The 16,055-nt window shown below is 43.5% G+C and overlaps 1 protein-coding gene across 1 annotated transcript in view; it reads left to right on the top strand.

Annotated features, from left to right (window-relative positions):
* Positions 1-6,844, top strand: part of mlycd (malonyl-CoA decarboxylase) — a 15,755-nt gene extending 8,911 nt beyond the window's left edge. The window contains exons 4-5 of the mRNA XM_086207661.1: positions 179-331; positions 5,421-6,844. Of these exons, the coding sequence (XP_086063787.1) occupies positions 179-331; positions 5,421-5,966 (699 nt within the window). The 3' untranslated portion in view covers positions 5,967-6,844. The remainder of the gene's footprint in view (positions 1-178; positions 332-5,420) is intronic.
* Positions 6,845-16,055: the final 9,211 nt, after the last annotated feature.

The following is a 16,055-nucleotide window of genomic DNA, read 5'->3' on the forward strand; positions in this document are numbered from 1 at the left end:
AAAGCAAAGCAACCTCTCCACTGCTGACTGGAGTCACTGAGGATATTAGGAATATATAATGGTGGGAGGATTGCAGCAACTTTCACAGTTTTGCTCCAGATGTTCTCAGAACACTGGGTTCGTATCTGGATGAGTGAATTTCTGTTTGTGACTCAACAAAAATGTCTTCTTCTCTCAGACGATCGTTCGTGAGTTTGCCACTCTGGACTTTGAGGAGGACATTAATAAGATCAATGCAGCCATCTTCTACTCCATCTCCTCCACCCAGGCTGGCCTACAAGGGGTGGAGCTGGGCAACTACCTCATCAAGAGGGTTGTGCGAGAACTGCAGGTAAAATGAAGTGCTTGTATGTTAGACTGTGGAGAGACACACACTTGCCTGTGTGTTGTGTATAGATAAAACTAATGCAGTATAATTTAACAGCCCTGTAATCTACAACTCAGGCAAAGATTTGATTACGTATTACAATTCATTGCTGATGGGACAGACAACATTGGGAACACCTCTCAGTACAAACCAGCACAGTTCAATAGCACCACATATTCCAACCTCCAACATGACTGCTGGAATGAATCAAGAGCGCTCGCACAGGTTCAGCATAAACTTAAAAAAAGCAGTTGTATTCTATTAATTTCATTGAGGTGTAGCAAATTAATTGGAAAGTGAGTGTAGGGGCCTGGTTGTTTTTTTAAGCTGCATTTAAATACTCTAGTTGATCAGTAATTATTGATGGACCTCGAGAAAAAATCACACGTAAACATTCTGAAAAGGGGTTCTTTGATTGCTTGTTTCATTTTTAAATACATTTCCACATTTAAAACCCTTAACTTTAAGATCCAAACATGAAAGCCAGAATGTTCTCTAAATGCAAATCTCTAATTTACTTGTTAGGTGTGGGTCTGAAAGCAGCTCGAATTAAATAGTACACTATAGTATTAAATAGTACACAGACAAAACAGCTTCATAGTTTTATTTTATTTTGTAAATCAGTTATTCATTTCCTCAGCAATTTCAATTTACTCCCTCCGAAAACATGAACATTATGCTTTTGAAATAAGAAAACTATATGTCTACTTAAATAAGATATCTTCAAGTTAAATGTATAAAAGGTCAGATCAGTGATGGTGTGTCGGATTTCATGTGTTTCAATGAGATCGCTCATTTTGCTGAGGGCCCCTGGGCGACCCTCAAGGACCCCTGGATATACTTGGTCCTGAGTTTTGTAACTGCTGATTTCAGGTATACACAGAGTATTCAATCAATAAATCAAAACCTTTCAAAAGTCAACTCATACACAACATTATTATCTTTATTGACCTGTGAAATCCAGCGACCAGAGAGGAGCCAGTCCAATCAGGGCAGCATTTAAATCATCCGTTTCCATTATAGGTCAATAATGAGAGCTGTCATGACAGTGCACTTGCACGGCTACTGTTGGCTCCAGCTTAGCCCCTCTGCTCCTCTTCCATGCAGTCGCATCAGAAAGGCTCATTTGTCTCCACCTTGGGAACAACTTGTTTCGCTCTTTATGACGTGCATGCTTTAACTCAGTTAAAAATCCACAGCAGCCTGCAGGTGGGACCCATCTGGCACAGTGTCGTTCCAGGGAGAGATATATCTCTGTGACGGGCTAGGTTTTAGTTTCATTGCATTTAAAAAGTTTAAAATGTTTCTTGCTGCACTAAAGCATTAATCTCTCACTTGTTTTAGCATTTGCTTACACATTCGCGTATGCACACACACATAAACAAAGCAGTTGTCCCTAAACAGGCAGTAATGAAATCCCATCCATCCCTCTCAATAAGTGTGGAAGAGCCCTTCACATTGGGCCACTCCAGTGAGCTCTTGCAAAATGATTGGAACATTGAATGGAACATCAAAATCCACTCTGCCAAACAGATGGGAAATAGCTCTTTATATTGTATCCTCATAAAATCAGGTTTCCCAGCCTAAAGCTGCTTCCACTTTAGTTGTTCATTCAACAGGACTGCTGCAAGCACTTTACTTATTGGCATTTTTATTAATGGCAAGGTACAGTTCAGTGAGCTCAGCAGATATCGTTGTTGTTTTGGCATTAGGGTGGTTTGTGTCTGAGGGTGGAAAGTAGGTTATAGTGCACTGTGTTTGAAAAGCCATACAGATGGAGAATGTTGTCTCCATCAAAAAGTCTACGAGCTTTGAATGTCGACAACTTCTCCTGTCTTGTTTGTTGTCGGTATGAGGCAAAAAATAATAATCTAAAAAAAGGTGTGCTACTTTTTTCTCCTCCATACAGCCCTGCAAAAGTGAAGTACACAGCAGCCCACCCGAGATGGAAATAGAAAGAAAACTCTTACCTTTTCCTGCTGTTTGATTTAACAACACTGTAGGTCTTTTCCAAGGCAGCCAGCGTGACAGGTCATTGCAGAGACAACGCAGGTGTAATTAATAACAGTAATTATTGCCCTGTTCCATTTAGACGGAACAGGATTGTAGTTCTAGTATTGTGCAAGATGTGGCTGTAACACACTGAAGAGAAAAGACACGGAATTGCTTCGATCAACCACATCAGTGGTTAACCTGCTATGACTTCAACCTCCCCAGTCTTGCATTATTCAAGATCTTTTTTTTTCATCTTTCGTGCCCTTTTGAACTACTTTTGAAAAAATTAACGAAACTTTTTAATTAGTGCAGTCTAGCTCATTTGCTGTGCAACATTTTCCTATTGGTTCAGTTAGTTTTTTCACACAGAAGAATCCAACTGAACTTAAATCACCGCAAAGCACATGAAACCCTTCATTCGTTGTTCAAACGCGTAACAGTAATTACAGAAGAAGCTTCTGGACGAATAAATATGACTTTTAATTCGTTGGATATCTCTTCTGTTTTGTTGTAATCATGCAAGCTGCTGCAGTCTGCATCTGTGCGACACCCAGAAATGCAAAACACAACTGGTTTCATTTAACAGAAACTTGTGTAGTCACCTGGTAGTCAGTATGGATGGAGTTAATGTCATAATCATAAACCAGTTGGGGCCAAGACTAGTTACAGAGGTGTTTAAAAAAAGTATATACAATTTGAAAATAAAGTAAAAAAAATCATATAAAATTAAAATAAAGGCTTATTCTATTGTATTCTATTTGGTCCTAGCCACACATCGGCTTGATTCAACTTAACAAGGCAGATGTGGCGACAGCCTTGAAATGTATGATGAATGAGTCCGCCATTTTTATTTTTAGGTATCTCAATTACACCGAATAACCAAAAGTCTGAGTGGGTAGTTTTGAGATGTTAACTTCTAAAAGATGAGCAAATGTTGTCCACATTGTCAGAAAACTGCCAAAAATGTTAACATCCAGCATTTCTAATATGAACAGTTGGTTACATCAGGGTAGTTGGTGGCTTTAATCATACAAGCCAGTTGCATTAAAGAAAGCTGAAGAAAAGATACCGCAAAAAAGATAGGGTTTGGACAAACAACACAGCCCTCTAAGGGTAAGTCTGTTTCCATCGCACATCATTGCATTTTTTTTCTTGATAGATTTCTTTCATGGCCAAGTTTAAAAATGTGCATAAAATCAGATAAAACAAGCATCCAGATCCTGCGGCGAACGAGTAATATGGACTGCATTTATTGAACAGTTTGCTACTGCAACAGTATCCAAAGTGCTTTATTATTCCTTCTGGTTCACAGACAGCAAACCTCTTACTTATTGAATCACAACTGCCCCATAGTTTGCTGCTACCGTCATTTTTTTTTTAACGCCCGTCATAACGGAGCTTCTGCCTCAGTCAGTTATATCAAATCACCAAACGTAGGGCCACCCAAAAGTGCAATTTCCAATCACAGTTAACATTAAAGAAATATATATATAGCGAAGTAAGTAGGCTGTTTAATATTAGTCTTTAGCTGCCTAGCCAGCTGGCTTTCACCTGTTATAGCTCTCTTGCTTGTTGGCTGACTTGTTGTGGTTGATGGATCAGTTAAGCGACTAATAGGTTACCAAGAGAGAGCCAATTTTTACCTTGCCAAACAAGTCTGATTCTGTTCTTTTCATCTGCTATGGACAGTAGATTCAGCCTTTTGGCTTTGTACTGTCTGGAAATTGAAAAGATCTCTTGTGTGTGTCATTAATGCCTTCTCTGGATACTTTTATCAGAAGCACTCCACCAGAACAGTTATTTTTTATCCCCCTTCGGGGACTCAAATTTGTGACCCTGACAGTAAAAGTGCCTCACTCTATCTTTGGAACCTCTACAGGACTTGTATTCTGCAGGGGTGCTGGCTCTCTGACGGAGCTTTACCTTATGCAAAGGTGAAGAGAAGAGCAGTGCTGCCACAGAGGGAGCACAGTCATGATGGAGAGATGATAGATTAGAAATGAAAAGGTCACAGTCATGATTTAAGGTGAAAGGAGGAGGTCTTGCTTGTCTTTGTAGATTGGACCCTGGAGCACAGTTCTGCCTCTGTTCTTTTTTTTTCCTCTCTCTATATCCTTTTCTCCATGGTCCCTTTTAACCCATCCTGTCCCCTCTAGCCCTATTTCCACCCTCTTTCTTTCTCAGCCCTGCCTGCTCTCAACATTGGACTACACAAATAGCTAGGAGATCATGATGGAGTAGAGAGAGAGAGAGAGAAAAAACACAAAAGGGGGAAGGTGGGTAAAAAAATCATGGATGTATATAGGAAAACAGTGTTGCAGGCAGACAACAGCGTGCCTCTTCAGGGGACACTTCCACTCCCAGAATTTCAATCTTCTGCCCTCCACATTGCTGTGTCACTTTTCAACCCAGATGCCAGAGTGTTCAGATAGGTGGAGAAGAGGGGGAGTTTTGGCCAAAGGCGAGCATAGTGGGGTGAAGGAAAACTCTGGAGATGGGTGAGTGGAGGGGTCTTGATTAGACAGAGCCTCGGGGAGAGGGGAGTGAAAGAGGAGGACGGGTATTAAAGGTGAGAGTGCAGAGGACTGATGAGGGGGAGGATTGAATAAGAGTGTGGGAGGAAGAATGGGGATCATCCATCTCCATCAGCAGGGCAGGATCATGAAGCAATGGAGGCGATTTGTAATGCCGTCCCTGTCTGAGGAGCCACAGCAGCAGTCAGAGCACACACAAGAAATGTTGTTTTGATACTCAGAAGAGCGGAGTGTTAAACCTTATCTCTGCTGTTGCAAACTGGTGCCTTTTGGTTTCTGTTGGGGATCAAATAGCTGCTTCCTCTCATCTGGTTTCTTTATAGCATCACCTTGTTTCCCACTCACCTCCCTTTCCCAGTTTTCTTCCTTTGTGTTCTGTTTTCTTCTCTTCAATCTGTTTAAGGTAGTTTCAGGCGATTCCTCTGTGTTGAACTCGGCTTGCAAATGATGCTGGATTGCATCTTTTTGTACTGTTTCCATAAAATAAATTTACATTTTTTAAATCTTTACCTTCCTCCTTCTAGAGCGAGTTCCCCCACATGGCTCAGTTCTCCAGCCTGTCACCCATCCCAGGCTTCTCCACCTGGCTCCAAGGCCTCCTCAGCCAATACAGGAAGGAGGGGCGTGGCTCAGACCTCCTTTCTGAGCAAGAGTGGCGAGAAGTGGAGCAAGCCACCGACTCAGGCCCAGGCACCCCTTCCATGGATGCACTCCGCAAGCTGATCGGCACCAGTGAATGGATGCGCTCTGAGCGTCTCTCCTGCGTTCTGGAGCCAGTCCTGATGCGGCTCTGTGCCTGGTACCTCTACGGGGAGAAGAGACGAGGCTATGCTCTCAACCCAGTGGCCAACTTCCACCTGCAAAACGGGGCGACTATGTGGCGGCTCAACTGGCAGGCAGACACCAGCCCTAGGGGAGTGGCCAACTCCTGTGGCATCATGGTGAACTATCGTTACTTCCTGAATGAGACTTCCAAAAACAGCTCGCTTTACCTGCAGAATAAGGTCATTACTGCATCCGAGCACGTGCTGGGACTTGTGTCCCAATTTCAGAAGAACAGCAAACTTTAAGAAAGACACACAAAAAGTTACATTGCACTTTTTAACAGCGAGTCTCTAACTGTTAAATTTTTATCGTTGTTTGTTCTGAACCAACTGATTTTTGGTCAGATAGTGCTCCAAGACTTGGAGCAGAATGTGTCTGTGGGAAAGGTGTTAGGATGGAGGTTCCACTGTATTTAAATGTGTCCCATCTGCTGTATGTAGTGCATAGATTAGTGTTTTTGCCTCATTGGCTTTCTGGCGGAAGCTGTTTGATATTCCCAGGCTGAGAGACTGTAGCTAATGAAGCACAAGGCATCTATCAATGCCCCACTATGTTCCTGGATAACAGCGTGTGTAATGGTGAGCGAGAGTGCAGCTACTGGAATAAATGATGTTTCGTTTCTTGCACTTGGCTGGACTCTCTCTCTGCAAAGATGTTCCAGAACAGGGCAAAATCGGATTTTGATTCACCTGCGGTTACACTAAAGTTCAGCACACACACACGAATGGAATCAGACTGGGATTATGTCATATTAGTTACTTTAAACGATAGGTATTTGCATGTATTATGACTACACACATAGTTGACGATGTGAGCTGGACCCTTCTGGTACCATCACTCTGGTGATTTTTCAGATAATTATGCCAGTACACACACACATGCCGCCAGCCTCTCCAGAGAGCCATCACTGCTGTTCTAACGGCTCCGTACAGGTGCCAAGCAGGACTCATATCGGCCCACGCCCCATTGTTGTGAAATAATATATTACAGCAAGTTGACTGTGAAATTACATTTTATGTCTCCAAGGAGCCAAACTTTCTCTTCCTTTTTCCATACTCTCTTTCCCCCTCTCTCTCTCTCTCTCTGGCTTTCTCTCCCCTTCACTTTTCTCACTGTGTCGCTTTGTGTCCTAGAAACTAATGGAGTGAGAAATAAAGTTAAAGTAAATGGCTAGATTGATGGTGTTCAGTAGTGAAGGGGGGGGGATAAAGAAGCATAAAAAGGACAGTTGTTCAAAGGATGCCCTTGAGAGACTGTGAGTGTCTCCAGAGAGACATGCTGCTCCATGTGCGTGGGGGACGACAATGACGAGGAGCAACTCTGTCACACCAGTATGGAGAGGGATGCACCTATGGTATGGGTTGCCATGGAAACACCGATGACATATTCCGCTCCTGCTGCTGGCAGTGCAGGCTTGTTCACCTTTGCCCACTGAGGTCTAACCTCAATGACCAGAGAGCAGTTCAGGTTAAAAGTCCAGTGCCTTTTAATTATGAAATTAATTATGAAAAAAAGTAATTACTTTTTAAAGTAGTCCATCAGGTATTTCCCAAAGGAGTAAGAAGACAAATTACTCATTCAACGAGCAGTTACAGCACTGAAATATGATTTATGGACACACCAGGTCTCTCTAAATGAAATGATGCAAAGCTCCTCAGTAGGGGCTTTTCACAGGACGCATCAATCCAAGCTGCACCTGGCTGATGGAGGACTTTTAACTGGGCTAATCAAGTCCACTTTTCATGTCCTAAATTGAATTTATTTGAAAACGGCTGGTCAAATGAGTGAAATCCGAGCAAGTAATTAGTTATATCAACGCAGCAAAGACGACGCCTGATAATGTTTAACATCGTTGATCAAATAGCAGCGAAATTGGATTGTTATATCAGAGCCTTTTCTATTACTAGTTTAGCAGCAAGTCCACGGTGGTGCAGTGTGTACTCAGAGCAGTCTCCATTTATATCTAATCAGATTGCAGTTTTGTCACATTTCAGCCCGGCACATGATAATGGATTCACAGCCAAGTTCAATATTGTTCTGGGGTGTTATCTGACATGTCTTCAAGGCAATACTTTCCCAAAAAGTAGCAGAAGACCTAATTACAATTGATTAGAAACTGTCGGCTGTGGAAACACATACCCCATCTTCAAATAGTCCAGTAATTCAGACAAGCTTTGGAATTTATTTTAAGATGGGAAGTGCATGGAAGGGGGGGGGGGGGGGGCGTAGCATGGCTCATAGGTAGAGTGGCCGTCTAGCAGCCAAAGGCTTGCTGGTTTGAGCCTCACTGCCCCTGGTGACCATGTCCAAGTATCCTTGAGCAAGATACTGAGCCCCTAATTGTTCCCGATGGCCCTGCAATGGACTTGAGATACGTCCAGGGTGAACCCCGCCTCTCGCCCAATGTCAGCTAGGATAGGCTCCAGCCAGGCCCCTTGACCCTGTGTTTCATTTCTTTTCCGTTGATGTGCGGAAATTGCCTTACAAACGAAGGTAATCATTTTATAATTCACAGTGGCCAGAAACTGCAGTTTTGAATGAGTAACAATGGAAATAAGGAAAAAAAATTCAGGACTGTATAATTATTGATTCAGAAAGTCTTTCAAAAGAAAAACATTTTTAAATCATACAAACACTTTCTTTTGAAATTTCATCCACCCATCCATCCACCCATCCATCCACCCACCCATCCATCTATCCATCCACCCATCCATCCATCCATCCATCCACCCACCCACCCACCCATCCACCCACCCATCCATCCATCCACCCATCCATCCATCCATCCACCCACCCATCCATCCACCCACCCACCCACCCATCCATCCATCCATCCATCCACCCACCCACCCATCCATCCATCCATCCACCCACCCATCCATCCATCCATCCATCCATCCATCCATCCACCCATCCATCCATCCATCCATCCATCCATCCACCCACCCACCCATCCACCCATCCATCCATCCACCCATCCATCCATCCATCCATCCACCCACCCACCCATCCATCCACCCATCCATCCATCCATCCATCCATCCATACCCCTTGTCTGTTAAGGGTTGTGGGGGGAGGGAGGCTGGAGCCTATCTCAGCTGTCATTGGGTGAGAGGTGGTGCTCACCCTCATTTTTGGACTAAATGCTTTGTATGTAAATTTATATTTATTTTGGGGGGGATGGGGTCCTCACAACCATATGATTACCAGTACTTTGATTGTATACTATAGAAATCCATCCATCCATTTTCTATACCACTTATCCATTAAGGGTCACAGGAGGGGGGGCTGAGCCTGGAGCCTACCCCAGCTGACATTGGGTGAGAGGCAGTGTTCACCCTGGATGGGTTGCCAGTCCATCACAGGGCTATCAGGAACAATTCAGGGTTCAAGGACTCAAGGACACTTGGACATGGTCTCCAGGGAAGTGAGGCTTGAACCAGCGACCCTTCAGTTGCTAGATGGCCACTCTACCTGTTTTGGAATTCAACAAAACTAAATACTTAAATGTCATTCAAGGTTTCTTCCCATTCAATAAAGAATAAAAATTTCAAGTTTGCACACTTCAGTATTTCCTTTGTACAGGATGCCTGTCTTGTAGATGTTTCAAGTAGGAATAGATTAAATATAAAGTGACGACCAGAAAGTGAAATGTAAAAATACAACGTGAAGGGAAGAAGGTGCTCCAGGTCTGATATTAAACCATCTTATCGTCATCTCATCCTGCATCAGACAACAGTCTTGTCTGACCCACAAACAAAGAAACATCCCCTCCTTGGGGTTTTAGCAAACTTGTACTGTATTTCTCCGTGAAGCTGATTTTAAAAAGTTGGCGATAGTTTGTTAGGGCATCAACCATGTGATCATCAATGACTCAGTATATCATTTTTCCATATCCGATATCACAACCTTGATGACTGCATTCTCACTTTCTCTCCCTTGAAAATACTCATCAATCATACATTTGTAAAGATGCATTTTGCTTTACCTTGCCATCTTAAGAAGAGTAAACTGTGGAGCTGAAATACCCTGCTTCTGCAAGCCTGCTCTTTTTATCAAAGTTTTTTTTCCGAAATGAGAGCATTTAGCAGCGTCTTTCATTAATCTACACCATTCAACATTCTAAATGACATTTAAAGTACAACTTTGTGAATTTTTTACAGCTTTTGTGCAGTGTAACGCACAGCTAGCTGAACACTAAGTTATGGTCATGCAAACAACCACAAAGCTTGGCTCTTTAGTTTTACCGATCTTGCAGGAATGCACAAAATCATGTCTTTTGGATTCCAGTGTGAATGTACTGAATGAAGCTTTTACAGCAGAAAACATAGTGCGGTGTACTTCTCACGGCTCACATCCCACCTTTTTTCTATCCAGACACATCTCCCTCTTCATCACGTCACTCAAACTCTCGTCCAGCAACGAGATGATAGCGTAGGCTGATGGACTGGGTCCAAATTCTTTGATATCCGATCCGGGATCAGGCCAGAACCGAGAATCAGAAACACCCCCCGCCCCCCATTAGACTGCAGCATTTTGGAGTAACACTTACTCTTGACATTTGAGAAAATCAATGAACCCCTCTTTTTGCGCTTGAGTCATTTTTTTATGATGAAAGCTTTTGTATACATGTTCTAAATGTCACTGTGGGATTTATTCAAAGCACTCTTTGCACGTAAGTGATGATGTGAGGAAAGAGGGATTTTCAGTTGAGAGGGAAGAGAAAAAAATCTGCCTAAAGGCTGCCTGTGTGTGTGTGTGTGTGTGTGTGTGTGTGTGCGCGCGCGCTAATCCATTCTTCTTTGTTACTGACGCTGGTCCTCGATCAAGTCTCCCTCTTTCTTTTGTTCCAGTTCCCCTTCTTTCTTCACCCCAGCAGTAACCGGACCGCTCACCCAACACCCATCCAGTCCCTTGGTGACTCACCTAATAGAAGACCTTTACAGTTTAGGAGCAATCACGACACACTACACACATGCATAGCTACACACGCTCGAACACTGTTCACATTCTGCTCTACCTGCATTTTGCATGTTGTCACCTTTAGAGGGCAGCAGTGCTTCATTCTGGGAACTGTTGCACTTCTTATGGTTTTAACAAGTCTTCTTTAATGTGCCGGCTACCTTCCATGTCTCCAATTTATCATAATCTGTCTCTTCCTCCACTGTCTATCAGTGATTACCTTACTTTCTGTCTTTCCTGTCTAGGTCCACGCTGGTATTTCTTTCCCATCACTCAGCTCGATGTCCCAGTTGTGTGGTGAGTTTGAGATTGACAGATCTGCTATATCTGGTTACAGGCTGTAATTAAAACTCATTTGGCTTGCTGATGGCATCCATTGCAATTAGTCAGTATTAGTTGACCTGACGTCTTGTATCAGATTGGATTATTGAATAGAAACTAAGAGAAAAAAAGTGATGAACAGACATGCTGGCATCACCCAAGGGTAACAGCCACTCAAGGCCATACAGTTGCCAGACAGCTTGAAAATTAGTCACACACACACACACACACACACACACATGGATCAGGTAGATTTTTTTTTTTTAAAGAAGAACAATCAGGTAAGAAATATGGGTTTGTTCTTCTGTCCAGTGATCAGGTCACTGATGATCCGAAGTAGACTAAATTCATCACCTCTTCATCTTTCAAACCTGTGACAGACAGACAGACAGACAGATAGATAGATAGATAGATAGATAGATAGATAGATAGATAGATAGATAGACAGACAGAGACAGACAGACAGACAGACAGACAGATAGATAGATAGATAGACAGACAGACAGACAGACAGACAGATAGACAGACAGACAGACAGACAGACAGACAGACAGACAGACAGACAGATAGATAGATAGATAGATAGACAGATAGATAGATAGATACTTTTTTTGATCCCAGAGGGAAATTCAAACCTCATAAAATGAAACACCTGAAAAAACCTGGAAAACCTGCCTTTTCCTTTTAAAACAAGTGTCTCCTGCTACCGATGTTTCAAATTTTTTCCCACAATTTTGAAAGTAGCAAAACCAACCAACAATGAAATGCCAAAAAGTTGGTAAAACAGATGTTCTGATTCACAGTGCGCATATCAGATTTTTATATCTTGTCCTTCAGCGAAATTTAAATAGTAACAATGCAAACTCCAGCTTCTCCATACTGGAAACATTTCTTGGATCGACACAGAGATACATAAATCTTTGTGAGTTGACTCACTCCACAAGACTGCCACAAGAATTGAACCCCTGCACATACAGTACAGTATGTGTTTCGCAACAAAGCCAGTTGCATGTGGGTGCATCAGCTCCTCAGCAACCTGCCTGCTTCTGGAGAGAAACTTATTGAGAGTGGTATGTGTCCTTTGATGCTTCGATATAAGAAGTGAGAAGAAGACATGAGAGGGGAAGGCTGGACTCAATGTTTTATATCTTCATTTTGTAGTGAGATGTTATGAAGTTGTAGTTGGTCCGAGCCAATGATTTTTGCTACTGAGTTTTGCTCGTCTAAAAGCTCACAGGACTTTCACTTTTGTTGGACGCTTCAGGAAACAAAGCATCTGTTGTTCATTCCTGATGATGTATGTACTGTGAGAGATCATGTGAGCGTGTCTGAGATGTCAGAACAAAGGAATCTGGACCAGTAACAGCTGTAGCCTGGAGGTATAGTTCCTGGTTGTCCGTTCATCATGTGTGTAAAGCAATATCTTTCAAATGCCTTGAAGGCATTGCTTCAAACCTGATGTATTATCGACTGGGACTCAACGATGAACCTAAAAGATTTAGGTTCAAAGGTCAAAGTGCAGTCTCTCTGGAACACCTTTGGGTAATTTCACCAAATTTATCACAAGTTTCCACTCATGGATGTTTGTTGCTGTGTCATATTCTATGTGCATTTTTAAAAATGTTTTTGCTCCAACACAAACTCCAATCTGGGTCAAATAATAAATCCTCAGGGTAATAAACAATTGTGGCAGAGAGTAAGATGCTTGGCCATCTGCTGGTGTGAGTCCACACTCCTCATGAGGACTGGGTGCAGGGTGGGGTGTGGGGGTCACAACTATGACAGCAGAATGAGAGAGAGATCTGCTGATGCTGATTGGCTAAAAAGGAACTTTGTGGGGTTGTGAATGGTTGCAAACAACCGAGAGGCATCTGTGCTGAAAGACTTCATGAGCGTGAGCAAGAAACTAGAGTTCCCGACTGAATCATCACCCAACCTGACCTGTAAGAAGACTGTACAGTAGAGGGGGACTGAGACAGCAGCCCCTGAATAGTCAGCGTTTTCTTCTATTCTGGTAGTCAAGTCAAATCAGTGGTGTCAGCCAGGAGAAAACACACATCAAAAGCGTTAATGATGAAAAAATAATCCTTAATTAGGAGGCACCTCCTTTTATCTCGTCAGTAATTGTTGTGGAAAGGCCCATAAGGTACCAACAAACCCATAATAATGACTGTCATGAACTGTTTTGGAATATTAGCATGCTTAAAATTATGGGTTACCGGGGCAGTTCGCAGTTGAATATGAGGCAGCCAGGATGAGAATCAACCCTTTTAAGTCTGAGGCCATGGTCCTCAGCTGGAAAAGGGTGGCCTGCCCACTCCAGGTCGGGGGGGAGGTCCTGCCTCAGGTGGAGGAGTTTAAGTGTCTCGGGATCTTGTTCATGAGTGAGGGTAGGATCGACCAAGAGACTGACAGGCGGATTGGGGCGGCATCCGCAGCGATGCGGTTGCCAAACTGGTCCATTGTGATGAAGAGGGAGTTAAGACAGAAGGCGAAGCTCTTGATTTACCAGTCAATCTACGTTCCAACCCTCACTTGTGGCCATGAGCTTTGGGTGATGACTGAAAGAATGAGATAGCAAATACAAGCAGCCGAAATGAGTTTCCTCTGCAGGGTGGCTGGGCTCTCCCTTAGAAACAGGGTGAGAAGCTCAGTCATTTGGGAGGGGCTCAGAGTAGAGCCGCTGCTTTCGTGTCGAGAGGAGTCAGTTGAGGTGGTTCGGGCATCTGGTGAGGACGCCTCCCTCAGGAGGTGTTCCAGGCATGTCCGACCGGGAGGAGGCCTCGGGGCCGACCCAGGACACGCTGGAGGGATTATATCTCTTGGCTGGCCTGGGAACGCCTCGGGATTCCCCAGGAAGAGCTGGTGGAAGTGGGTGGGGAGAGGACGGTCTGGGCTTCCTTGCTAAGGCTGCTGCCCCTGCGACCCGAACCCGGATAAACGAAGGACAACGAAGACGAAGACAGTCCAAGACCCCTCAATTCTATACTTCCCATATTACAACCAAGAGGTCTTCCTCACTTGAGTCCACATCTTTCCAACTCTGAGCTCAGCTTCTCTTAAGTGTGGTCTCTGAGTCCAGGCTCAGTCCGAGTCTAAACCTAGAGCTGTAGAAGAAGTTCTCCTCATCTCTATTGAACTCACTTCTGTATACAATCCCTGTCTGAATAGTGCAAAATGCCTGAAAGCATAAAAACCCCTCTGAATCGTTTCCTTGTCTCTTATTTAAATAGACTATTTTGAGATCACCCATAAAGTCCTAACAGTAATTAATATTTTATTTCAAGCTCACAGGTGTTTCATTTATACTTGAACAGCAGCAGAGACAAGCCTTTTTAATGAATTTCAGCTCGTCTTCAAAAGATTTCCTCATCTTGTGGAATCTGATGAAATGTATAACACATACAATGGCAGACTTCTTACTCCTCCAAATGAATAACGAGGTAATGACTTTCCTTGTCACTGTAGTTTGTCATTTACAGTCACCGCAGCATGCATTCTGGCAACCCATTAAGACTATAGACCTCCACACTTTCAATCTATGCATCCACTGAGTTATACTCCACATGGGTTTATTGCATGTCTTTCGCTTGGATCGGTTCCCTCTGTCTCAATTCTGTCTCTACCTTCCTCCAGCTAGACATGCATAGAGGCTGCAGAGCTGCATATTGAAAGGATATGTGGTCTCACTTCCTGAAGCTGTGAGTCTCATTTCAAAAGATGCAGCAGCTGGGCTGACACACAAGACTCGCCTTGTGAATCCATGCTCCTTTGCAGCGGGAGAAAAGCAACGGCGGAATCTGACAATGGTGTGACAAATTGCGTTTTCTTATTTTTCATTCCCCTGATTTATTCCTTCCCACTACCGCACTGCCACCCGTCAGCGACCCACTCTTCCACCCATGCTGCTCAGCCATTCCCCCATTCTGTTTCCCAACCCGTGGCCTCCTTTAGAATGGGGGCCTATAGCTGTGGTAATGAGGGAGGTTAATTGGCCTTACTGGCTCTTTAGGAAATTGCGTAGTGCTGGCAGCCGTGATATGGTTGGGCGACAATTTTCTCCGAATTCCCATATGTTGAGGTTAATACGAGGGTTCAGCAGAGTGATGGCTGATAACCAAATCAAGTACCTTCCCAAATTACAACTTTTTTCACATGAAATTCCCTCCTTGTGTTACTTTTCATCCAGTGCTGCTCAGGAGAGACACACTGTCAAAAGTCACCCTGTGGAAGGGTCATATCAGATTCAAATGAATACGTTGTTGCATGCATTTCTTCCTCACTTCTATCGGAAGCACACCAGGAAGGTCTCTCTAATACAGGGGGAAGAATTCAAACGGGCAAAAAAAATCCCTCCGTGTATCACTTTTCTTGCATATTCAAATTTTTAATCAAAATATTATGTCAGCAAGGTATAAACAGGGTACTCCAAAACCTAGAAAACTACATAGTGTACTGTAATGTACTGTAAATGTGCCGACAGGCTTGCTTGCTATAGTCCACTCCATGTATTTAAGTTATTCCAACCACAATTGGTAATCACATCAGACAACTTAAACTTGTGAGGCTTTCATTGTGGTCCATGAAGTGAAACACATAAATGTGGGTTGCGAACATATGAGGCTTCACAGTGGATCTGGGCACGAAGGGACAAATAGAAGCTTTTTTGAAGCAAGTTAACAATTTGCTCGCTGCATTTTTACTTATGATAGGCAAAAAAGATCCTGTTGAGATTTTATTGTGGAGACTCACATTACTGATGATAGCAACCCACCACTCTAACTCATGTGCCAAAACTTCCAAGCTAGATGGAGCAGTCCATTGTTTTCAGGAGAGAAGCATGGCCCCCGATGTAGAGGTGCTAACTCTCATCTTGACCTACTCAGCCACCAACGACCCCGGGGCCTGCTCAAGAGCACCGTTAGCAATCCCGAGGTCCACAAACATACTCTCTCCTCTCTCTGGGTGCACCTTCAGATCCTGTTCATGAATTTCAGAAACAGATTAAAAGGCGGCCCTGTGATAGAGTGGCGACCCGTCCAGGGTGAACC

This window comes from Aulostomus chinensis, chromosome 7, assembly GCF_037954235.1.
Source record: "Aulostomus chinensis isolate RoL2024-O1b breed Wild chromosome 7, RoL_Achi_v1.0, whole genome shotgun sequence".
NCBI lineage: Eukaryota > Metazoa > Chordata > Actinopteri > Syngnathiformes > Aulostomidae > Aulostomus > Aulostomus chinensis.